Here is a 25,673-nt window from a genome sequence, read left to right as displayed (position 1 = left end):
TGCAAGGGCAGAACATAGTAAGGAGAGAAATTGTGCTTTTGAACATAGTAAGGAGAGAAATAGTGTTTTTTTTTTTTTTTTTTTTTTTTTTTTTTTTTTTTTTGCTGGACCTTTGGAAAATTAATATAATTTTTACAGCCAAGGATCTGCTCCGAATGGCCAGGACCGCTCACCACCTCCCAACTTCTCCCCGCACCCAATACTCTCTCTTCTGTGTAACATAGGAGTTTTTCAGGAGCTTGTTTTGAAATATTCATTGCTTTTTTGGGAATGTTATTCCTGGGTTTGGTGGTATATTGACTTCTCTGGTAGCCTGCAGCTCAGTGTATATAGTTTATTTCGAATTGTGACGATAATGATGTCAAACTCTAGCTCCTCCAGCATTAGATATTGTAGGGAGGGTTTTAAAACCCGCTTGACTAAAGCAACTTCTTACTCCCATATTATTTCCTCTAACTGTAGAGGACAATTGTGTTCAGAGAACTTGACATGTCGAATGTAATGATTGGGACTAAAGGCAGTAGAAGGTATTAAAGTCTCATTTAGAGAAGCCAGATAGAGATGGGAAAAGGAAGGCAGCTTCTATAGCCAAGATTAGAGCTCATAGTCTAGAACCGGCCCCTAATAGGTGATCAAGCTATTCTATCTTTCCCTGCTTTACCCTTGTCCCCATCCTTAGACCTCTTAGTATAGTCAATATTGCACCATCTAGGCTACTCCTGTGCCCAGCTCGCGTGCTTCAGAATCGAGAGTAAGTTTGAATGTAGATTTAACCTTGTAGTGGACAGTGACCAAAATTGAGCTGTCCCTAAAAGTCCTGATGGACAAAGTGAACACAGAACCTATTGCTAGTGATTTGCATAGTGGAAGACCCTCTGACTTTGTTGGAAGGGCGTCTCTGTTAGTGTCCACCAGTTGTCTTTAGACTCGGAGAGCCCAACATGATGCATTCTAGGCGTACCAGTTGTCTTCGGACTCAGAGAGCCCTGACATGAGGCATTCTAGGTGTCTTCTCGGCATGTCCCGTCCCCTGAAAAGATGTAGCAGCAAAGAGCCATCTCCCATTCCGTCGAAATGGATGAGAGATCCCTCTCTCAGTCTGCAACCAGGTTGCAATGCCTGGCACAGCCTGGACTACCTTTGACCAAAGCGCTAGTATTTGGCGCCCATCAAACAAGAAACTCTCCTCATCATTGTCTAGGCTCCCACAAGAGCACCCAGTGTATTCACCCAAGCAATAGACATCAGTCACAGTCCTCGAGCGCCTGCCTGCCAACCGGGTTTGCACACTCACCGCCTGTTACCAAGAGTTTGGCGCCAGCTGCCAAGCGCCTATCCATCGCTCATATTGAACAACAGTGTGCAAACGTATTAGGATTACCTATAACTCTTACTGAGATTAAGCCTTCTAATGTCTTATCCACGTCGCCGAACTCTTCCTTTTAGGTGGAAGAGGTAGTTCAAGATTCATCTTCAGCGTACGCCTCTCTTTTAAGATATTTTTTAGTGACTTCCTTTGCATTTTCAGCCAGCCATTCCAGTCTCACCAGCCTCTACTTTTCTAATAAGGAATCAAGTGGATCCCAGCTCTCAGCTTCCCAGGAGGGTTCTTTCTTCCTCCTCAAAGAAAGCTAGTAAGGAGGTCAAAGATTGGCTTACAGTGAAAAGAGAGCAAGGGAAGGCCACATTTGCCTTGCCTCCATCGAGGCTTACACCTAGGAGATACGTGTCCAATTCTGCTGGAGAAGTCCCATCCTTGGGAGGAGCTCCTCATCTCGGGAACTTCTCCAGTTTGATTGACTCTGCACGCCCTTCTGCCTTCTCGCCAGCCAAAGTTATGTTTGCTTCCTTGGAGTTAGACCACTTGCTAAAAAGTGTTTTTTAAAGTTATTGAAGTCTTCAGTTTCCTCGATTGGATGGCCAGAGCTCTCACCAGGAAAATCGAGGGCTGTGATGACTTGGCAAAGAACTATTCTGCTGACTGGCGCTTACTGTCGTGTGCCCATAAAGCCATGACAGATGGCTCCTTGGAACTTGCAGTCCTTTCTCCCTTGGAGTGCTCAAGAAAAGGGAATTGTGGTGCTCTTTCACCACTTGGGAGTGACATCAATCCAAAAGTCAGCCCTGATGTGTGTTGTACGTTAGAGAAGTAGTACCATTTCCCCAGTCGCCGGTTAGAGAAATAGCCTGACTTGCAGAAAGACCTGCAGATACTCTGCGCAGGACTTATTGGCTCAGTTATTGAACTGCCCCTAAAGAGCACTCAAACCTTTGCTCTGAAGTCTGTTTCTCCTCTACAACAACAGCCCTTTCGCAGAGGTACACAGGTCTTCTTCCAGACCTCGTTCACGAGTGCGTTGTACAGCAAGATCCAACAAGGCGACTTCCTCCAAACAACAGCCCAAAAAGTGATGCATCTGTCCTTCGTGCACCTAAGGGAGCCAGACTTTTTCTCTTCTGGGAGAAATGAAATGTTAGAGATGTGGAGAAAGGGACAGTCAAAATCCTCGAGAATGGAGGATGGTTACTCAATCCCATTCAAGGAGTATCCTCTATTTGTGTCCATACCGATTGCAATGACGGCCTACTCAAAAGACCCTGATAGGTTGCAGCTCTTTCAGAGGAAGTGTCATCCTCTCCTGCAAAAGAGAGCCATAGAGGAAGTAGAAGACTGCCAACGAAAGGTTTTTACAACTGCCGTTTTGTAGTCTCCATGTCATCGGGGTTGGGTGGGAACCTGTCCTCGATGTCAGCGCTCTGAACTTCTTTGTCCAGAAGATGAAGGTTAAAATGGAAACAAGTCAGTCCGTGCTATTGGCCATTCAACAGAGCGATTGGATGATCACCCCGGAAATGCAGGATGCCTATTTCCATGTCCCTGCTCATTCAGACTCCAGGAAATACCTTAGATCCATCTTCAAGAACAGTTTGTTTAATTTCAAGCCCTGTGTTTTGGCCTCTCCACAGCTCCACAAGTATTTACGCGAGTGCCAGCCCCTCTCACAGAGTGGCTACACCTAGGCATCAATGTATGTATGCCTATACCTGGACGACTGACCTCTCCGTTTGTCACAGGAATAGTGCGCGAAGGATCTTCAGAGATCCGTGCACTCTGACAACACCACTGCCCTTTCCTACATGAAGAAGTAAGGTGGGACCCACTCCTCTCTTTGCGAAGCCACAAAGGAACTTCTTGTCTGGGCAGACAAGAATCGTATGAAGATGTCACCCACATCATTCAAGGAAAAAGGAATGTCTTAGCAGACGAACTAAGTTGTCGGGGGGAAATCCTTCCGACAGAGTGGACCCTGAACTCTTTGGTTTTCAACAGTGTATGGAAGTTGTGGGGCAGGCCAACTGTGGACTCGTTTGCCACATCAAAGAACCACCGTCTTCCTCTTTTATGTTTGCCAGTACCGGACCCTCAAGCATGGATGACTGACACAGTCCTCGTAAATTGGTCAAACTTGAATCTTTATGCCTTCCCTCCATTCAAGATGGTAAGGGAGGTCCTCAACAAAATTTGGACCCATCATAATGTGACGACGACCCTGCTAGCTCCTTGTTGGCCACTCAAGGAATGGTCTCCAGACCTAGATTTTCCCAGACTGCTCCTGTAAAATCCACATCTACTCAAACAGCCCCACCTTTGGAAATACCATCATGGACTATCTTCTCTAGCTCTTGACAGGCTTCAGACTGTCAGGAGACTCGGCAGAGCGAAGGGGTTTTCAAGACAAGCTGCAGAAGCTATTGCAAGATGTAGACATAAGTTTTCTTGTTAAGTCTATCAGGCAAAGTGGGCTGGCTTCCATTGCTGGTGTAGCATTCGCAACATCTAGTCTACTAAAACCTGTATAGCCCAGATAGCAGACTTCCTCTCTATTCCTGAGGACCGCCCTAAAAGGTATAGAGCAATGCTGGGATCTATGGTTAAGCAAAGGGCCATAGATTTGGCTTCTAACCAAGATATTAGCGACCTCAATAAGGTTTTGGGACTTCCAAGCAAGCAAGAGCTGACTCCATGTCCTGGAACTTGGATGTAGTTATAAATTGGTTAACAGGCCTAGCTTCTGAGCCTCTCCAGTCCACGTCCCTAAAGAACTTGACGAAGAAAACTCTCGTAGCCTTAGCCACGGCCAAGCAAGTGAACCACAGGCCATAGATAAGCCAAATTGGTTTCGCACATGGAGGCACAGTCTGTACCTTTACATTAGGTTTCTTGGCTAGAAACGAGACACCAACCCATGACCGCGCTCGGTTACCATTAAAAATCTCATGAACATCCTCGGTCCAGAAGAGGAGGAAAAGATCCTCTACCCTGTTAAGGCCCTTGGGTATTACATGGACAGAACCAAGAGAATCAGAGGTCCCACCAGCAATCTCTCATGCTCTTTCAAGAATCCCTATCGGCCTATCTAAAAATGCCTTGTCATTGTTCCTGAGAAACCTTATTTCCAGGAAGACATACTGCCTACCTTGAAGGTGAGGGCACACGAGATTAGAGCGGTTGCTGCCTTGTATACATTCAGGTACTGTATGTCACTTTCAGCGTTCCTTCAGTCGACTTTCTGAAAGGGCAGTTCCATTTTCGCAACTCGCCATTTTGAAAGAAATAAAGACAGTTTTCGAGAAATAAAGACAGTTTTCGAGAAATAAAGACAGTTTTCAAGAAATGCAGTATCTTGGATCCGTTATTGGTAGGTGGCATGGTATTGGGGGAAGAAGCATAGGAAAAATCCTTCCATGACCTCTTTGGTTTGAAATTAGAGTGTTGTTTGTTTTTCGGGGACCTTGGGGAATTATGTTGTACCTCAGTGCCCGCCAGTCTATTTTTGGTAGCATGGTGTTTTTGTAACTATTTTACAGTGTACATAACAGCGTTGTCTGGTCTTTTTGTCATTTGTTACTGCTCCCAGGGCAAGGGCAACTAATCTTATGCCTTTGCTGGTATTTGAAATACTCCTTTACTCCAAAGCTCCCTCTTTAAAATAGAGACTACTTGTGTCTATTCTGCTAAGTCACCACAGGCCAAGGCAGTAATCACTTGCTTGTAGTTCTCTTACCAGATAAGGAAACAACAAACATTTTACCAATGCTAACGCTTTCGTGTTTCAAATTCATCTTCATACCTGACTGGTTTTGGAACAGAAAATGCCCATATACCCCACCTCCTATCAATGTGGGATTCATCTTTGTAATCACTTGGTAAGTTACTAATATGAAAGTGCTATTTTCATAATAAAATAAAGTTTCATGTATACTTACCACCTCCCTCCTCTCATGGTTCAAATTCGTCTTCATACCTGACTTGTTTTGGAACAGAATATGTCCATATATCCCACCACCTGTCAATGTGGGATTCATTTTTGTAATTACTCGATAAGTTACTAGCATGAAAATGGTATTTTCATAATAAAATTAAGTTTCGTATATACTTAACCATCTCCCTCCTCCCCTCTCATGGATATAAAAGCACAAAAGAAGTCTGCTCCTCTGGTATGTACCTAATGTTCCCTGATAGAGGACTGGGTAGTCACCTACATGAAAAGCACAGGAGAGAGATGGTAGCGCTATCGTGTATTTTCAATATATATATATATATATATATATATATATATATATATATATATATATATATATATATATATATATATATATATATATATATATATATATATATATATATATATATATATTTATATATCATCTTTATATATATATATATATATATATATATATCTTCATATATATATATATATATTATTGAAGACCAGGAAGAACATTCTTTATTATCTGAGCTTTTGAGGTATAAAACCTCATCATAAGGCTGAAAAACCCACAAGGGTGAGAATCAATGAAATTACAATAAAATGAATTGTCATAATAAATCTTCAGCAAAAAAGCTAACCAAATATATATAACGAACAATAAATACAAACTAAAAGGGTGAGACGCAAAATAACGAAAAATAAAAAACGAGCACAAATATAAAATAAGGTGAAATGTAAACAAACTACCACTCACAAAGTAAAATATTTAACGACCCAATTGTGTACCTACTGTGAAATTACACGATAGCTAGTTGAATACCAGACGAGTTGTTGTTCAATTCCAGTTTCAGCTTTTCAATAACCAGCGACTCTAAAATCAAAAGGTCCAGTCTATTTGAAGAAAAAGACAGTACCTGAAAATCCAGGTCAGTGAAAGCTGAAAATCCAGGTCAGTGAAAGGATGGTCCTGTGCTAAACTGTATTCCCTAATGGCAGAAAAATTTTTTTTTGGAAAGAGGAAACCTAGTTCTAATAGAAAGACCTCTATGTTCCAAAATTGTATGTCTGAGCCAGCAGGGAGCTGGATCCCATGTATTGCAGAACACACTGTGAACAAGTAAATGATACAGAAAGTAAGGTCCACAGGCAGAGTAGGCTTCTCCCTCAAAAGGGATCTTACAGTAAAAGGATTATTGAAAACAAACGGGAAACTAATTTGAGGGAAACAATGCTTAAGTATTTCTTGTAACTGTTTTCGGACCATATAGCTACTATGACCATGGTAAGGCAATTTAATGTTTCCCTCAAATTAGTTTCCAGTTTGTTTTCAATAATCCTTTTACTGTAAGATCCCTTTTGAGGGAGAAGCCTACTCTGCCTGTGGACCTTAATTCCTGTGTCGTTCACTTGTTTCACAGTGCGGTCTGCCATATGTGGGATCCAGTTCCCCGCTGGCTCAAACATAGAAATTTGGAACACAGAGGTTTCCTCTTTCCAAACCACCCTTTTCTGCCATTAGGGAACACAGTTTAGCCGGACCATCCTTTCACTGACCTGGATTTTCAGGTACTGTCTTTTTGTTCAAATAGACTGGACCTTTTGTTTTCAGAGTTGCTGGTCATTAAAAAGATGAAACCGGAATTGAACAACAACTCGTCTGGTATTCAACTAGCTATTGTGTAATTTCATAGTAAGTACACAATTGGGTCGTTAAATATTTTACTTTGTGAGTGGTAGTTTCTTTACATATCACCTTATTGTTATACTGTGTTTGTTTTTAATTTTTTGTTAATTTGCGTCTCACCCTTTTAGTTTGTATTTACTGTTTGTTTTATGTATTTGGTTAGTATTTTTGCTGAAGATTTATTATGACAATTCATTTTACTGTAATTTCATTGATTCTCATCCTTGTCGGTTTTTCAGGCTGATGATGAGTTTTTATACCTCAAAAGCTTGTATAATAATAATGTTCTTCTGGTCTTGGCCATATTATTCATTCTTCTGGTCTAGGCCATATTATTCATCATTAAGCTAAGATTTCCAAATAGCTGCCCAATTGACGAGAGTACAGTAAACCCCCCGTATTTGCGTTCTCACAATTTGCGGACTTCTGCATTCGCGGTTTTCTCTGTGGAACATACCTATCCATTATTTGCAGAAAATTCACCCATTCGCGTTATTTTTCACTGAGAAATACTCGCTAAATACTGTATTTTCATATAATTTTCATGAATAGATGCTTTTTTTTTTTTTATAAAACTATTAAAATACTCGGTGTAAGCATGTTTAGAGGGTTTCTCTTGTGTTTAAACTATCAAAATAGGCAGTTCTAAGTGTTTTTAGAGGGGTTTTAAGTATTCGCGGATTTTAGCTATTCGGAGGGGGTGCTGTATGCATCCCCTGCTGGGAATTGGGGGGGGTATCTATATATATATATATATATATATATATATATATATATATATATATATATATACTGTATATATATAAACTTATTTTACTATAAACTTAAAATATAACATATTTGTCATTTTATATTTCAGGCTGATGATAATGGAAAATTTAGTGATACCAGAGATGTGAATACAGCTTTGCAACAAGGATTATTGAAGAAGGCTTTTGTTGGAGGTCAGGTAGGCTTTGAAATTTTTTAGTAGTCAATTTGTGTGCCATGTTTCCCAGTTATATAAGCAAAATTTGTAAAATGAAAAATAAAGATAAAATTATTAATCTCACAAGGTGATGGCCGCATAATTGATTGAATCAGTTTGGATGCCGTGCCCCAACCCCGGGGGAAGGGTTTCTACCCTAACCCCGACCCCCTCGTGTAACACTGAATATCCCTGTCTCCCTGCTCTGCAAATTACCCATTAATTTGTTCCTACAGCTATACAAACCTTAGTTTTGTACAGAGCGGTTTAGCTTGGGAATGTGACCTGGAATGACCATTCAAAATTTATTGACAAGGTAGTAAACTACTGACAGGCAAAGGAAGTCCCTCACACCTGCTGGTCTGCACTCCATTGCTTTTGGCTGCCGCTAAGTCCCCTCGCACCTGCTGATCTGCACTCCATTGCTTTTGGCTGCTGGTCTGCACTCCATTGCTTTTGGCTGCCGCTAAGTCCCCTCGCACCTGCTGGACTGCACTCCATTGCTTTGGCTGCCGCTAAGTCCCCTCGCACCTGCTGGTCTGCACTCCATTGCTTTTGGCTGCCGCCAAGTCCAGATATCTTTCACGGCTCTGCCCATCTTTTGGCGTTCAATTATTTATTGAGTAAACTTGAGTATTCCTCTTCCTTTAATTTTTTTTTATTTTTTTTTCTTGTTGACTCTATGTTGCATATTTCAAACCCATCAGTCATATAAGCTTTCTTGCAAGCAATTAAGTTTTATTCATACACGAATAAAAATCCAGTCTTTATAAATGGAATATTGTCTAATCGCAAGCTCAACTTGTCAGATTCACAAGGTTAAGCAATAATTGCTTGGTCCCCAGGAGGGAATAGGAGGGAGAGGTTCTCCTGTCTGCCCTGGGCTGTTAGCACCAGGTTGTCTTCTGACTTCCCAGTGCAGACGTTCGCTGATTTGCTCACTACCGGAAAGCTGATGTTTCCCTCTAAGACTTTCTAGTGGATTCATCATGCCGATAATTAATCTGATTTTTCCTTTATTGTTTTTTCTTGTGTGATATTGCGCGTATGTGTGTGTGTGTGTGTGTGTAATTCAGTTTGTAGGTTTTGGAAAACAAACAAACCTATGAATCATTGCAGGCTCCAGATGCCTCTGGCCTCGAGGAGGTACCGTAGTCTCATGTTCAGAGACACTGCCCATGCCAAGAACAGGGATGCGCTACCTCTCATCTTTTGAGACTGACCCCCACACTTTATGCAGTATCTGTCGTATTCATGGTAACCCTTGTTCTGAGTGTCGTGATTGGACACCAGGTCAGTGAAGGCGTTTCACCTAGAAAAAAGTACAAGAAGAAAACTTTGTCATCGGAGAATGCATCTCCAATAACACCTAGGGTACTGAATCTGTTGGGTACTTTCCTTCCAGCGAAATTGCCCACCTCTGCTTCATCTTTTTTGGAAGATTTAACCCCATCAGAGTCTACCATTCTTAGGAGATAAGGCCCTCATTAGGCCTCGCAGGGGAACCTTTAGTTGGGGAATTGCTGTCCCTGGTCACTTCTTCACCTCTTCCTCCTGTGACCCCTTCTGTGGCTGCGTCTCCTGTTGCTCCCACTGCTGTGCTTACTCCTTCAGTACCATCAATGTCTAGGCTTCTACAGACATCCTCTTCAAAGATCAAAGCAGAGACACAGGATGTTCTTCAACTTTTGATGGATAGGTATCGACGTGACAGGAAGAAGGTGAAAAATAGGCATTACAGATCAACTCCGTCGTCATCTTCATCCAGTATCAGCACCTCCTCCCCTTCTTTTTCCTATTATTCTGTCTCGCGGAACTGCAGAAGGAAGAAGGTTGCTTCCCCTTACCGTTAGAAGGCTTGTAGGCCTTCGCAAGGTACACCTTCTTTGCGGATGAAGTAATCGAATCTTGCTTGCTCCCCTGTCTATGGATGTTGGAGCAACAGGTGCATGGATATCCACTGGGTACCCGTGTCACCAATACTGGCCTTGCATGGGGTCCCACAGACTTTTGTGACACTGCTAAGGGTTCCTGGTCTACGGACCATGGCCCTAATCAAGCAAGAAAGTGACGGCTCAGCGTGGAGGCACAGCCTCACCCCCTGCACTTTCTCCTTCAGGAACTGTGCCAGGGTCCCATAAAGGTGATGCAAAACCATTGGTTCACTCACCTGGAAAAGCAGAGGAGGTCCCCCACACAGTCTTCCCTTTCTATATAGGCCTTGGCCGTGAACAAGACGTTAGCACATCAGAGGGACAGCCATCATCCGCTTTTGCGTGAACGCAATCATTCTTCCAGGGAGATATCCCCCCATCCACATTAATGTGAAGGGGATCGTTCTAGACCCGTTCACACTTCATTACTGCAGGTTGACAACTGCCCACGGTCTTGCTCTCTTGCTGGAGCTTCGGCTTCTGACAAGTCAACAAAGGGTGCTATTTCCCCCCCCCCCCCACCTGCCTCCAGGAAGCAGGAGCCAGAAAGGGCTAGGGCTTGCGATTTGGAACGTACCTCGTCCCTACCCAGCCCTTCCACAGAATTGTACATTCCAGGCAGTCCTAGGGCCTGACTGGTCGTATGCATCAGCAGTAGAGAGGAGGTCAGGGGAATTCTGATGACGGTCTCTCACTTGCAGAGAGAGAGTAGAATGGGAGGACCATGACCTGTACGGACTTGAGGGTCCTGTTTCCCGTGTCTTCTTCTTCTTCTTCTTCTTCTTCTTCTTCTTCTTCTTCTTCTTCTTCTTCTTCTTCTTTTTCTTCTTTCTTCTTTCTTCTTCTTCTTCTTCTTCTTCTTCTTCTTCTTCTTCTTCTTCTTCTTCTTCTTCTTCTTCTTCTTCTTCTTCTTCTTTCTTCTTCTTTCTTCTTCTTTCTTCTTCTTCTTCTTTAAAATTTATCTCCAGATGAATGGCGTAAAGCTTATAATAATTCCTGTCCCCAAACCTGGAAAGGATCCCAGTAATGTAGATAATTACAGACCAATTTCTTTAACAAGCTGTTTATGCAAATTGTTAGAGAAAATAGTAAATGCTCGACTAACGTGGCACATTCGAGAAAGTAAAATTTTGACTCCCACTCAGTTCGGGTCACATTGTAACATCTACATTACATACTCTCTCTTAACTTAGAAGAGAAGACCATATACGTATTGCTGAGGTTTTTGAATGAAAACAAGTTACTGTAGCTGTCATTTTTGACATTGAAAAAGCGTGCTATACTACATGGAGGTATTGAAAAATCATGCTATACTACATGGAGGTATGCTATATTAAAAACTATACAGAACAACATCTGTGGACATTTACCTAGGTTTATACAAAACTTTTTGACAAATCACAGTTTTCAGGTGAGAATTGATGATGTTATGTTTAGAACATTTCACTTGAAAATGGTGTTCCACAGGGAAGCATCCTTAGTGGCACATTGTTTACTTTAGCAATTAATGATATCAGTATCTACCTATTGGCATTAAAAGTAACCCTGTATATGGATGATCTTGCCATATATTATTCAGCATCTCAGATAAAACATGCAGAACGAATCAGTAACCATAGTATACCAATTGGCCAAACAGCAAAGTGTTTGGGATTAGTATTTGATACTCACTTGAACTTGGAAAGCCCACTTAACATACGTAAAATTGAAATGTAAAAGACCGTTAAATCTAATTAGAAAACTAATGAACACTACTTTTGGAGCCGATAGGCATAACCCTGAGAGTACTGTATAAAGTAATAGTTTTGTCCATCACTGGTTGCGGAAGCGAAGTAAATGGCTCGGCATCAGACTCGGTGCTGAAAATGTTAGACCTTGTTCACAGTGAAGGCCTTAGAATATGCTCAGGAGCCTTTAGATCATCACCAAAATCATCTTTACAAGCTGAATTAGGTGAACTGTCTCTGCCTCTCTATAGAGAGCTAGTAACAATGAAAAGTGCGCAAGAATTCAGACTAGTGGTTCTCCAACAAAAAAATTATCTGAGTTAAGAGATGTATTTATAAATAACCATCCACTACCTTTCCCAATTAGAGCTAGGAGACTGTTTGAGCCGCTGAATGTAAATATACAGGTGCCTTTAGTAGTATAATCACCTCCCCCTGGACAATGAATAAAATGAGAATTTGTACACACCTCAAGTATTTATCAAAAAGTAACATATGCATCAGAACACAGTAGACAACATAGTAGAGCACATAAGTCAACATAGTAGAGCACATAAGCCAAAAAGGTCCACATTGCACAATATATACGGATGCATCGAAATCAGAACAGGGAGTGGGATATGCTGCAGTAGCCTGGGACAGGACTTATCAGTTCTCTCTTCCTAATAATGCTTCAGTATTCACAGCAGAATTGTGTGGAAATGCATCAGCTATAAAAATAAAGAATCATCATTCAATAATTTTGTGATTTTTAGTGACTTGAGAAGTGCTATAGAAGCTATTCAGAGTTACAAATCAAAATATAATATAGTATAACAAATTAAATTATTTCTCCATAACTTATATAATAATGGAAAAACTGTAGAAATATGTTGGATCTCTGCCCGTGTAGGGATCAAAGGAAATGCAGCCCAGCCCACGTGGCTTGGCTCCCAAGTACTCAGAGTGCAGGGTGATAATAACGGTAGACGTGTTACATGAGTGTCCAAAGTATGACCAACAGCGACTGTCAACTTTCGGAAATAAATCAGTGGAGGAAATTTTGTTGGAACCTTTCACATTTTCAGTCGTTCCGGATTTTGATGTTCATGAGGAACTGTAATTTAATTAATAAAATATAAAAATAAGTAAATAATAAAAGCACAAAAACCCTTTTTAAAAAAAGAAGAAGATTGGAATATTACATAACTTATATTCTGAATTTTAGTATACCTTTTTATTGTGTATGTAAGGAAGTATGAGTAAATGTGTTTATTGTATGTGTGTTCCAGTATGAGAGCATGTGCCTATGTGCAGTTTTTAATTTCATTTTAATTCGTTCATCATCGCACTGAATGATCTATTTATCAGGTCCTAGTGCTTGTCCTCTGGCCTAGGCCTACACCTGGTATTTTAATGTAATCCTTTGGGCCGGCCCTATGAGAGCTGAAAGTCAGCTCAGTGGACTTTAATAATAGTAAAGAGAGAGAGAGAGAGGGAAGAGCTGAACTAAGTATAAATTTATGTATCTATTTCTCACATTCTTATGTATCTATTTCTCACATTCTACCCTTTTGGGGGGAGAGAGAAAGGAAGGAAAAAAAAAAAAATTGAATTTATCATGTTGTAGCAACATCTAGAGTAATTTGACATATTTCATAAGTTCACCCTCTCCCCCCCCCTGAGCTCGGAGACTTGGGAAAAGATGGGTTGAAATTTACAAATGTAATTACAGTATATTATTATTATTATTATTATAATTTTAACACATTAATCTTATTAATGTGTGAAAATTAGTACTTATTAATAGGTAAGCCATTTATTTATCATACAAAGTAAAATTTAACTTACCATAAAAATTCCATCTTTTCCTGAGAGAGAGAGAGAGAGAGAGAGAGAGAGAGAGATTTTCAGTATATCCTTTGTAGTTGTAGTGGTATTTGACCAGTAAGTCGCAACATTGACCACCCAACCTTTGCTGTCAGGGTACTTGACAGTCATCTGACGGGTTCAACCCCCCTCCCCCCATCCAATTCTTAAGCAAAAGGTTATAGGTCAATATCTGTTCCTGTAAAATTTTACATAATTTATTATAAACTAAAATTTTGCCAATTCACTATAGTATTTTCTTTGATGATTTGATATTATTGCCGTTTATGGTAATGTTAATATTTGAAAATTAGTAAATCATTTATTTATCATACAAAAATGAACATACAAGTCGGTAAGAGAGAGAGAGAATTATATTTATTGTTTGTTATTATTTAATATTTATTCTTATTAAACTTGATACTGTATTAATATATGAAAATACAGAGTATTGCTCAACCAAGAAATCTGCAAATGGGTGAGTTTCCTGCAAATAATTTAGAGATAGGTTCCACAGAATTACGCGAATAACGGAGTATCTGTATATATACACATGCACACACACAATAGTACCTCGAACCCCTCGTGCTAAGGCGAGGATTCACGCAAGTGTAGTATGATCACCAGCATTGCTAATAACTGCTTATTTCTAGACTTTGAACACTAAATGTAACCCTAATCGTGCTCCCAAAGTATGAAGCTAACTTTTAATGAAATTAAAGGGACTGTAATTTCATTTAAAAGTTAGCATAATACATAGAGAAATCAATGGTTAACATAAAAATAAAATACACTATTGCAGTAGGTACTGTATTTGCCACACTAGCGCATTTACAGTGGGTACGTAAGTATACTAATGTTATCCCTAATTCATTAGATGAAGATTTTTTGCATCACTAGGCAAACTGCCTAAGTCACAGTCATAGGTACAGTCCAATGAAATAAAGTAAGTGTATGTAATGTTCATAGAGGGTAGAAAAAGTTCAATCTGTTTAAAATTGTTTATTGTACGGGTAAAGACGCACAGAGAAACAATAAGTTGTGAAAACATTTGTGAGTGCTAACTACAAACGAGAGAGAGGGAGAAATATGCCCATTAAACATAATGGACTGAAATACAAATTTTCCATGCCTATTTTACACTTAAGGCCTGTCTACACTAGGAAACATTGTTTGGAAACAAAGTTTGCAAACTGAAAACAGCTTCTTGGAAACTGTTTCCAAACTGTTCGCAAACTTTGTTTCCAAACAATGTTTCCTAGTATGGATAGGCCTTTAGAAGCATGAAAACTTATGAAGTACTTAAAAAATTAAACAAGCCCTTTCTGCAGGGTATCACATCTTTGAAGAGTGCAGTAATTTTGTGAATGGTTATCACATCTTGTAAAAGTACAGTAAACCCCCCGTATTCGTGTTCTCATGAATCGCGGACTCACGCATTCGCGGGTTTCTCTTTGGAACATATGTAGCCATTATTTGCGGAAAATTCTCCCATTCGCGGTATTTTTCACTGAGAAATATTCACTACTTACTGTATTTTTTTCATATAATTTTCATGAAGAAATGCACTTTTTGTGATAAAACTATTAAAATACTCAGGTATATGCATTTTTACAGGGTTTTTTTGTGTTTAAACTATCAAAATGGGCAGTTCTAAGTGTTTTTAGAGCGGTTTTAAGTATTCGCGGATTTTAGCTATTTGGGTGGGGGGGGGGTCTGGACTCAGCCCCCGCGAATTAGGGAGCGGGGTTCACTGTACATTAACTATAAGTACTGTAATTACATGTAACACAGATTGCACCGGCACTCTGCTTCTAGGTTAACAAAGTAATTGACAAAAAATAACACTAATACAACTTTGGTTATGTCTAGGATATGTTTTAGTATGGAACTAATTAATTTTATCAAACCATCTCGACTGAACAACCTCATCTCGAGATCGTTATCTCCTAGTGACAAAGACTTTGCAAATAGGCATAATACAGTACCTGTACTGCCTTTGTATCATATATATGTACAAAACTGTAAGTAATACAAATTTTCTATATTGATTTTACAATTAAAAAGCATGAAAACTTCTAAATGTACTTCAAAAATTAAACACTTTCTGCACGGGTATCATCTGTGAAAAGTGCAGTAACTTTTCGAATGGGTATCACATCTTGTAAAAGTATACTAACTGTATATGCTGTAAATGCCCTTTGTATCATATTTATGCATGTACAAAAATAAAAATGATAAATTATACAGATTTTACACAAAAAAGCATAAAAGCATATAAATTACAATACTTCAAAAATTGCAAGCTTATAAATTAGAGCACTTCAAAAATTAAACTTAACACTTCTCCAGGGTTTGTTGAGGACCTCGCAAATGTCGTGTGTCTGTGAAAACATCACGTTTGCCAGTTGGTTCGGTTCCAATGAAAGGTTTGCACGTCTGTGAATTTGTGCAACTTGAGTTATGTAAGATTGAGGTATTACTATACACATATATATAGATAGAGAAGTACCTAAAATTTATATATATATATATATGTATATCAGGTATGCAAAAGATCAGTAAACATTCAAGTGTGTGTGTGTGTGTGTGTGTGAGTTTGCATTTCCTTTTTTTTTTATTATTTTTTTTTTTGGCCATTTTTTATTTTCAAATATATTTGTCATTCTTTTTTATTTTGTACTTCTATTCTTTTTATGTTTTATGCACACATTCAATTATTTATACATTCCATATAATTCCCACATTTACAGGATTATTTTGAATGCGTGGTGTGTCATCGCAGTATGGCTGGAACTGTTCCAGCTGCAGCGCATCTGGGAGGATCACCACATTTCAAAGCATTACGAAATCATACGTATTCCTCGTCTTTGAGTGAATCCCTCTCAAGGATGTATATTGGTGAAAGTTTTTCACATGAGGAAGACACCGCAGTAACATCTAGTCACCTTGGAACCAGTCCTTATATTGGTATGTCACACTTGCTCATTCTAACATGTTGATCCCTAAATTTACGCGAGTGATAAGATGGTCGTGATGTGTAAAAGGGAAAATGATGGTTTGTCGTGAAGTTCAACAGGTAGGATTGCAACTCTTCAAAGCTTAAGGTGCCCATTAGTAGTAGAAGAGTATGTATAGCAGAGTCCTGATGAGTGGTAGATAGCCGGTTAAGAAAAGTGAAAATTTATTTTTATGAGGTAAAGCAGAAAGTTGAGGAAGCTTACAGAATTAGACCATTTGTTCTTGCAAGAATACAGACCCTTGGTCTTTGCATATGGATAACTTTTGGCGAAGTTGGGAAGTCCGGCCATTAAGCTTTTGCAAGGCGGTTATGGTAACAGTTACTTATGGCAGGGCAGAAGCACTGCCCACCCAACCGGTATGTATTTCAATCATTTTTTTTTTTTTTTTTTTTTTTTTTTTTTTCTTTCGGCCGCACTGTTGACAAGACGTGCTTTTCTTCTCCGTCCTGCTGTTTGGCCTTTTTCCTCTTTTTGTATATTTTACAATTTGCAGTTTTACGAATAGAACTTACCTGGCAGTTATATATATATAGCTTAATCCCTGTCGAACGGCAGATTTTTCAAAACTTCGCGGCAACCGCCCGAATGGTAGGTGTCCGATAGGTGGTTAACAACCCTTATCGGGTGGTAGCTGGAATCATTCCCGTTTTCAGTTCCTCAGATCATCTCTGCGGTTGGACCGACAACATTGTTGTTGGTTCTCCGTCTGGTTTTTCGCTCGCTTCCCTAGGTCGCTGTGTTGGACCTTTTATTGGTGACGTATTTTGACCTTTGGATTGGCAATCGCTTTTGTGGCTTGTTTGGATTTATTCTTTTGACTGTTCTTGGATAAGATGTCTGATCCTAAGTTTTTTCAGTATGTGTGAATGAAGAATGTAAGGTTAGGTTACCGAAAGCTTCGGTGGACCCTCACACTGTTTGTTTAGGGTGCAGGGTTTTGAGTGTGCCTTGGATAAAAGATGTAAAGAATGCGAGGATTTGGATGAAAAGAAATGGATGGAAATGAAACGCTATGTGCGTAAATTAGAGATGGATAAGTTACTGGAGGGCTTCTAAATCTAAATCTAGGTCTGTGAGTGATGTTAGCCTAGACATTTCTTTTAACCCTTCTATTCCTAAATCACCCTTAGAAGTAGATCCTTCTCCCGAGGTGGTAACCCCGCTCCTTCTACAGGAACTGTATCTGCTGTTATGGACCCTCAGTTCGCCAGGATGGCGGCTGAGATGAAAGAATTAAAGGATCAACTTGAAGCCTTGAAGAAAGGTAAGAGTGCAAGTGAAGTTTGTGATAATGTTTGTGCTAGTGCAGTGGAGGTGGCGACTGATCGACCCTGTCATGCCCCTAGATCTAGACCTCTACCAAGCTCCCAGGACCTAGGGAGAAGGTATGTCGACGATCGTAAGGGGGTGAGAGGGACGTATTCTCGGTCAGCCGTCGCCTCAAGCAGTCCTGTTGCTTTTTCCCAGGCTGCTTGTGACCGCCACAGGAAAGGCGTGTCGGAAGAGCTTGCATCTTCTCCTAGCCCCTCTCCTAGACGTAGATGGCAGTTTGAGGATTCGAGACCGACCAAAGAAGATGGTTGCAGCAAGAGGATCAACCCCGGACTCGCTCTCCCCTTTCGGGTGCGTGGAGCTCCCTGAATCTTTTGCTTCCGACGACGATTTAAACGCCTCTCCAGCAAAAAGGTCAAGACCTTTTCGGAATGCTCTCCTCTCGCTGTTCGGAGGAGGGAGAGTTCTCTTCTTTCTGCTTCCGGAGAATTCTCGAGAATCCTTTCTCCTGCTCCCAGCTTGTCTCGACAACCTTCTCCCTCGGATCCTCAAGATGCAGCTGCTGCGGCTAAATCATTTATGACCGTCATGCAAGGCCAATTGGCTTCTTTCGTTCAGGCCTTTAGTCGTCCTCCCCCAGTCGGTCAGGCGTAAGGACTCCAAGTTACCAGTGAAGAGATCTAGAAGGGAGTCCCCTGCTGAAGTTTCTCCTAGGGATAAGAGAGAACTGGATCCCTCTCCCGTTTGAGTCAACAGGGGCGCTCTTCTGGCCTGGAACATAAGAATCTTTTCGTTTCTCCCAAGCAAAAACCTCAGGGTTCTTCTCCTGAGGCTCGACTCTTCTCCTCTCCACGCCTTAAACGACAGGAATTTTCTTCCTCTGCTTGGGAACACTCTTCCTTTGTTCAGCAAGATTACGACCTCGGTTCTCCAGGGAGGAAAGAACGCAGCGGACTTCCTCGACGCCAGGACGCATTCGCCTCTCGATGCCAGGGCGCATCCAACTCTCGGCGCCAGGGCGTATCCAATGCTCGACGCCAGGGCGCTTCCAGCTCGCGATACCAGGGCGCATCCAGCTCTCGACATCGGGATTCTTCTAGGGCTGTTTGTCAGGACGCAACCAGCTCGCCGCCAGGGCGTAACCAACTCGCCGCCGCCAGGGCGCTTTCGGCGATCACGTCCTCCCGGGTACACTACAGCGGGAAGAGAAGGGAGACAGAGTTGGAAGGAATGCATGATTTGGAAGACGTTTCAGAGGACGAAGATAAACCTTCTAATGCGGCTGATGACTATAAGGTTCTTTCTCGCTCTCTTTTGGAGCTGTATGGTGAGGAGTTTAAGCCTGCTGCTCCTCGTTCTCCTCAGTCCCAGTTTAACAGGAAGAAATCGAGGAAGCAGTCAGCCTTTATTAAAATGAAGCTTTCCATTTCTGCTAAGAAGGCTCTGACCAGGATTGATAACTGGCTTAAGGAGCGTAGGCAAGCAGTTAAGTCCTCCTTCTCTTTTCCTCCAGCTAGGCTTGCTTCAAGGCGGGCATGTGGTATGACACTGGAGAAGCTCTGGGCCTGGGAGTACCTGCCTCCTCCCAGGGGACTTCTCTGGTTTAGTAGACTCTTCCAGAAGACATGCCCTTAACTCAGCTAAGGTGATGTGGTCTATGACGGAACTAGACCATCTCATTAAAGGAATTTTTAGGTCTTTTGAAGTGTTCAGTTTTTTTAGACTGGTCTGTTGGAATCCTATCCAAGAAGATGGAAACCATGCAGGCAACAGGAATTGAAGACCTTTCCAGTATTATGGCCTGTATGGATAAGGCTCTGAGGGATGGAGCAAATGAGATGACTTCTCTTTTCACTGCAGGGATTTTGAAGAAGAGGGCTTTGTTATGTTCCTTCACGTCAAAATCTACTACAGTCGCACAGAAGGCGGAGCTCCTTACGCCCCCTCTCGGAGCATTTGTTTCCGGAGTCCTTGGTCAGGATATTTCTCTGACTCTGGCACATAAAGCTCACGCAAGATTTACTTTCTCGCTCGGCTAGGAGGTTTCCTCTGCAATTCCTCCAGCTGCCAAAAAGGAGGAAAAGAGAGTTCAACAGCCCTTTCGGGCAGAGTTCCTTCTAGATCTGATTTCAGAGGAAAAGACAAGAAACAGGGGTAGAACTAGCAGAAGGACGTTTAGAACACGCTCTAGAAATTGAAACACAAGTCCTCCAGACAACAGTAGGAGCAAGACTGTCTCTATTTTGGCAGGCTTGGGAAGCAAGAGGGGCGGACAACTGGTCTCTCTCAGTCATCAAGGAAGGATACAAGATCCCCTTCTCGAGGAAACCGCCACTTTCAACAAAGCCACTAGCCCTAGTGGCTCAATACTCGAACGCATTGAAACGAAGGGCACTCCTGAATCTAGTAGACCAGATGTTGGAGAAAGGAGCGATAGAACCAGTTTTGGAACTAGGATCCCCAGGGTTCTACAATCGTCTGTTTTTAGTGCCCAAGAGTTCGGGGGATGGAGACCGGTCCTGGATGTCAGCGCATTGAACGGTTTTGTGGAGAAGACCAAGTTTACCATGGAGACGACTCAGTCTGTGCTGGCAGCAGTCCATCCAGGGGACTGGATGGTATCCCTGGACCTGCAGGACGCTTACTTTCATATTCCCATCCACCCGACTTCAAGGAAGTTTTTGAGGTTTGTGATCCAGGACAAATGCTTCCAGTTCAAAGCTCTTTGTTTTGGCCTCAGCACAGCTCCTCAAGTGTTCACCAGAGTAATGTCAAATGTGGCAGGATGGCTTCATCAAGAAGGGATAAGAGTATCCCTGTACCTAGACGACTGGCTGATAAGGTCCCAGTCGAAGAACAGGTGTCTGGAGGACTTACACAAGACGTTTATGATTGCTCAGGATCTGGGTCTCATTATCAACAAAGAGAAGTCTCAGATCGAACCGAGTCAGACGATTCTTTATTTGGGGATAGTTCTGGACTCAGCTCGTTTCGGGCTTCTCCCTCACAAGAAAGACAAATCAAGTGCCTCGAGAAGGTTCAGTATTTCCTGGGGAGGCAGAAGTGCTCGGCGAGGGAGTGGATGAGTTTGTTGGGCACCCTCTCCTCCTCGAGAAATTTGTCTCTCTGGGAAGGTTGCACCTCAGGCCTCTTCAACACTTCCTTTCAAGAATCTGGGACAGGAAGAATCAGGAGGACTCATTTTCCTTCGACATTCCAGCAGAGATCAAGAAACATCTGAGTTGGTGGCTGAACCCGTCGATCTTAGGGGAAGGAATCTCCCCACGCAGAAAGAACCCAGACCTAGTGTTGTTCTCAGATGCTTGAGTCGGGATGGGGAGCAACACTGGGGAACAAGGAAGTTTCAGGCTCTTGGGAAGAGGGACAAATCGGATGGCACATCAACAGGAAAGAGTTGATGGCCATCTGGTTAGGTTTAAAAGCCTTCAAAGAATCTGTCGCGGGGAAAGTAGTAGAAGTGAATTCCGACAACACCACGGCTCTTGCGTATATCAGCAAACAAGGAGGGACTCGTTCTTTACCTCTTTACGAAACAGCAAGAGAGCTCCTTCTGTGGACAAAAGACCACAGGGTGGAGCTTTTGACGAGATTCGTGCAGGGGCAGAAGAATGTAAGAGCAGACATGCTCAGCAGAAGAGGGCAAGTTCTGCCCACGGAATGGACTCTCAATCTTCAAGTTTGCCAGAAACTGTGGAGTTTATGGGGGAGGCCTTCAATAGACCTCTTCGCCTCCAGCCAGAACAAGAGGATCCCGAACTACTGCTCTCTAGTCCCGGACAGAGAAGCAATAGCAGTAGACGCCTTCTTGATGGACTGGACGGGATGGACACTTATGCGTTCCCTCCGTTCAAAATAATCAATCTAGTAGTCAAGAAATTCCGCCCTCCTAGATTCAGGAAGAATGACCCTGGTAGCCCCCTTTTGGCCAGCAAGAGAGTGGTTCACAGAGGCAGTGGAGATGTTAGTGGACTTTCCGAGAAGTCTTCCCCAAGTCCAAGGCTTCTCAGACAGCCCCACTTCGAGAGGTATCATCAAAACCCCTCGCTCTTCAACTGACTGCATTCAGACTATCGAGAAGCTTGTCAGAGCGAGGAGGATTTTCAGCTCAAGCTGCAAGAGCTATCGCCAGAGCGAGGAGGGTCTCTTCACAGAGAGTTTACCAATCAAAGTGGGAAACCTTTAGATCTTGGTGTAAGCAGCATAAGGTTTCCTCAACCACTACCTCTGTGAGCCAAATAGCTGATTTTCTCTTGTCCCTCAGGCAAGATTCTAAGCTGGCCGTATCCACCATAAAAGGATACAGAAGCTTGTTGTCTACTGTCTTTAGGCACAGAGGCATTGATTTGTCTCAAGATAGAGACTTGAGAGACCTTTTAAAGTCTTTCAAACAACGAAGCAGACTTTGAGACCCCGTCCTGGAATTTGGATGTGGTTTTGAAGTTCTTGTGCAGCAGGAAGTTCGAACCCATCTCTCAAGCAACCCTGAGAGACGTAACAAAGAAAACTCTTTTCCTTCTCGCTCTTGCTACAGCGAAAAGGGTTAGCGAGATTCATGCTATTCAGAAACAAGTAGGCTTCAATCGTAATGGAGCAATATGCGCATTAAGGCTTGACTTCCTTGCTAAGAATGAGAACCCTTCCAAACCCTGGCGGGGACGTTTGAGGTTCCTAACCTCACTGATTTAGAGGGCCAAGAGGAGGAGAGACTACTCTGTCCAGTTAGAGCCCTCAAGGCTTATATTTCCAGGACAAAGGACGTAAGAGGTTCTTCCAGTTCCTTGTGGTGTTCAGTGAAGGATCTCAAAGCCCCTCTCGAAGAATGCGTTATCATTCTTTTGAGGGAGACAATAAGAGAAGCTCACCTTTTATGTGAAGAGGAGAACTTTGGTTTGTTGAAGGTGAAGGCTCACGAAATAAGAGCCATTGCAACTTCTCTGGCTTATAGAAAGAATATGTCAGTTAAACAAATTATGGAGGCCACTTTTGGAGAAGTGACTCTGTTTTTCGCTTCTCATTACCTCAGAGAGGTAAGAGTGGATTATGAGAAATGTTATGCCTTGGGCCCATATGTAGCTACAGCTTGGTATTGGGTAAAGGAGTGACTGCCTCCCTCAACCTTAACTTTTGTTTGGGATACCTGTAATTGGGTTGGTGTTTTTATGGTTGTCTGAGGAAGCTTCCTTGTGGGAAAAGCAACCCCAGTCTAACTAGATAGGTGTATATCTAGTCTGCAAGGTTAGGTGGTTAGATTGAGTAAGGTTACAGGTAATAGAAGGGGAATAGGAAGTACAGAAGTCTAGTCACGTTGTTGGTCTCACCCCGTTTGACAGACTCGATTGAGTTGTTTCAGTATAACAGGTCTTCACCTGACTGGCGCTCCTAAGGAAAGCGGCTCAAGAGGCAGGAACCTTTGAAGTCAGCTACCTTAGCAGGTAAGGAATCAAGGTGTTTACCTACAACTTTTAGTTGTTTCCCAACAATGTTGGCTGTCTTTCACCCTCCTCCAAATGTGTGAATCAGCTATATATATATAACTGCCAGGTAAGTTCTATTAGTTAAAATGAAGTTTTTTATGATAAAACAAAGTTTTATGAATACTTACCTGGCAGTTATATATATATTTTAAATCCCACCCTCCTCCCCTCAGGAGACAGGTCGGGCAAGAGATGATCTGAGGAACTGAAAACGGAATGATTCCAGCTACCACCCGATAAGGGTTGTTAACCACCTATCGGACACCTACCATTCAAGGCGGTTGCCATGAGTTTTGAAAAATCTGCCGGTTCGACAGGGATTAAGCTATATATATAACTGCCAGGTAAGTATTCATAAAACTTTGTTTTATCATAAAAACTTCATTTTGATATATTGTTTTGGATACAGTGAACCCCAGATTCGTGGGGATTTGCGAATAGGTCGAATCCATGAATGCTTAACACCCTCTTAAAACACTTAAAACTGCCCATTATGATAGCTTAAACCAAGAAAAACCCTGTAAAAATGCTTATACCTGAGTATTTTAATAGTTTTATCACAAAAAGTGCATTTATTCATGAAAATTATATGAATTTACAGTAATTAGTGAATATTTCTCTGAAAAATACCGCAAATGGGTGAATTTTCAGCAAACGATGGCTAGATATGTTCCACAGAGAAACCTGCAAATGCAAATACCTGAGTCCGCGAACCATGAGAACGCGAATATTTTGTGTATTTTCATCTTTTAAGACGTGTCAGTATGTTCTGTTTGATGTCACGGGTTCATGTTGTGGCCGAGGGATTCATGCGAGGACTCTTCTTTCTTAACTTAGCAAGTTGTCATCTCCCTTAACACAAATGTTAATGACGCAAGTCCTACGGTTGTGTTGTCCCACCTATGTGCTCAGGACCAGTCAGAATTTACTGTCTTATCTCTTTCCCAACTTGTTTTTTTTGGGGGTGGGGGGGGGTTGTTTGAATCATACTACTAACTCTCTTCCCTTAGGTACAGATATTTTTCTTTTCCTTTCTCTCTGGGCAGGAAGATTTTTCCTGTCCTGAGAAGGGGCGGACAGCTCATGTCATTTGTTTCTTTTCAAGACCTACAGTTCAGACCTGGTTTGCCCGTGTACTTCCATGTCTTCTTGCACATCTGTTGTCAGCCCCGCTGCTCGCTTTGAAGTTCGACAGCTGCATGTTCCACTCAGTCCCTGGGATCCCCACTACGTTTTCTTTGCTCTCCCAGTATTACCACTTCACGTATTGTGCTGCCTCATCCACTCGTTAGTTCTGTGGTCAGAGCCAGGGATCCCCTTCGACGTGGTGACTTAAGGGTTGTTCCCCTCCTGGTATGGTGGGGCAATGCCAGATGGTAGGTGCATAGTGGAAGTCGTCGTTCAGGGGAACCAATCTTACTGCTTCTCCGATGTAGTCTTCGTCTGCTTCATGGCTGCTCGTCTCCCTTCCAATGTTTCGTCATCTGGTACCCTTCATTTTGGTTGCCTTTTTGTCATGTGCCTGTAGATGAAGTAAATGTTGCCCTCTTGTCATATACCTGTCTATTATTACACAGTTAGAATATATGATTATTCTCACTCTTACACCTAATAATTTCTGCTTTGGTAAGAGTTGTCTGCTCCTGTGACGTCACTGATGTGATTGTAACTTCATGAATAGTTCTTATGACGCCATTAACTGATTCCTCCAATGTAGTTTCAGTCAGTCATCTCTGCCTTTCAAGAGAAGTACTACCCGTCTTCCACTATCGCAGACGTGAGTGTTTGGGAAAGCTTTGCTTTTTCTTCATACATCCGTGTACTGTGGTGTGGCCCTCAGGTTGCAGTTGAAGTCAAAGAAGAGGATTCTTTCGCCTTCACCTTCTTTTCTTCCATTGGATCGGCGTACGACGCAGCGTAACCCCAGAACATGCGTTGTAAACGGGGAAATAATTTCTGATTAATATATTTGAAAAGGGTTGTAACCTTGGAACGTTGTAAGCCAGACCCATCGTAAACCGGGGACTGCCTGTACTTGTTTTGAGATTGTCTCCTGATCTAGTTCTCCTCCACCCGTGGTTCTATGGACACTAGGGTAGAAGGAGCAACCACTTTACTCCACAGCTCCGAGTTCTTCGGTTTTTTTGGAAATCTGAGACACAGAGGGTGCTTTTCTCGACCCTTTGGCTCGAGCAGGACACTTGGTTTTCTTCGGAACTGAGCCAATGTTTCTCCCCAGGTGTTCAGGATAGAAGCAGCAGTTGAGTTTCTAGCAGACATTCTAGCCAGAGTTGATGTACAGTACTTTCTTAGTCGGATGTGAGAAATTCTGGAGGTTTGGGGACGTTTTCCAGCACACACACACACACTCCCAACTTAGTTTCCATAGTTTCAGATATCTACGGACATGACTAGGTTTGACGTTCATCTTCCCGTGTTCAGGGACATCC

The 25,673-nt window shown here is 42.0% G+C and overlaps 1 protein-coding gene across 5 annotated transcripts in view; it reads left to right on the top strand.

Annotated features, from left to right (window-relative positions):
- LOC136848055 (zinc finger RNA-binding protein-like) overlaps positions 1–25,673 on the top strand; it is an 84,067-nt gene that overhangs the window by 6,779 nt on the left and 51,615 nt on the right. For 3 of the 5 annotated variants that reach the window (XM_067120188.1, XM_067120187.1, XM_067120192.1), the window contains exons 2-3: positions 7,817–7,906; positions 16,187–16,403. In XM_067120188.1, the coding sequence (XP_066976289.1) occupies positions 7,817–7,906; positions 16,187–16,403 (307 nt within the window). The remainder of the gene's footprint in view (positions 1–7,816; positions 7,907–16,186; positions 16,404–25,673) is intronic. The other 2 variants (XM_067120189.1, XM_067120190.1) reach the window with 2 other exon arrangements.

This window comes from Macrobrachium rosenbergii, chromosome 18, assembly GCF_040412425.1.
Source record: "Macrobrachium rosenbergii isolate ZJJX-2024 chromosome 18, ASM4041242v1, whole genome shotgun sequence".
NCBI lineage: Eukaryota > Metazoa > Arthropoda > Malacostraca > Decapoda > Palaemonidae > Macrobrachium > Macrobrachium rosenbergii.
The sequence above is the reverse complement of the archived record's forward strand: the minus strand, read 5'-3'. Positions and strand labels throughout refer to the sequence as shown.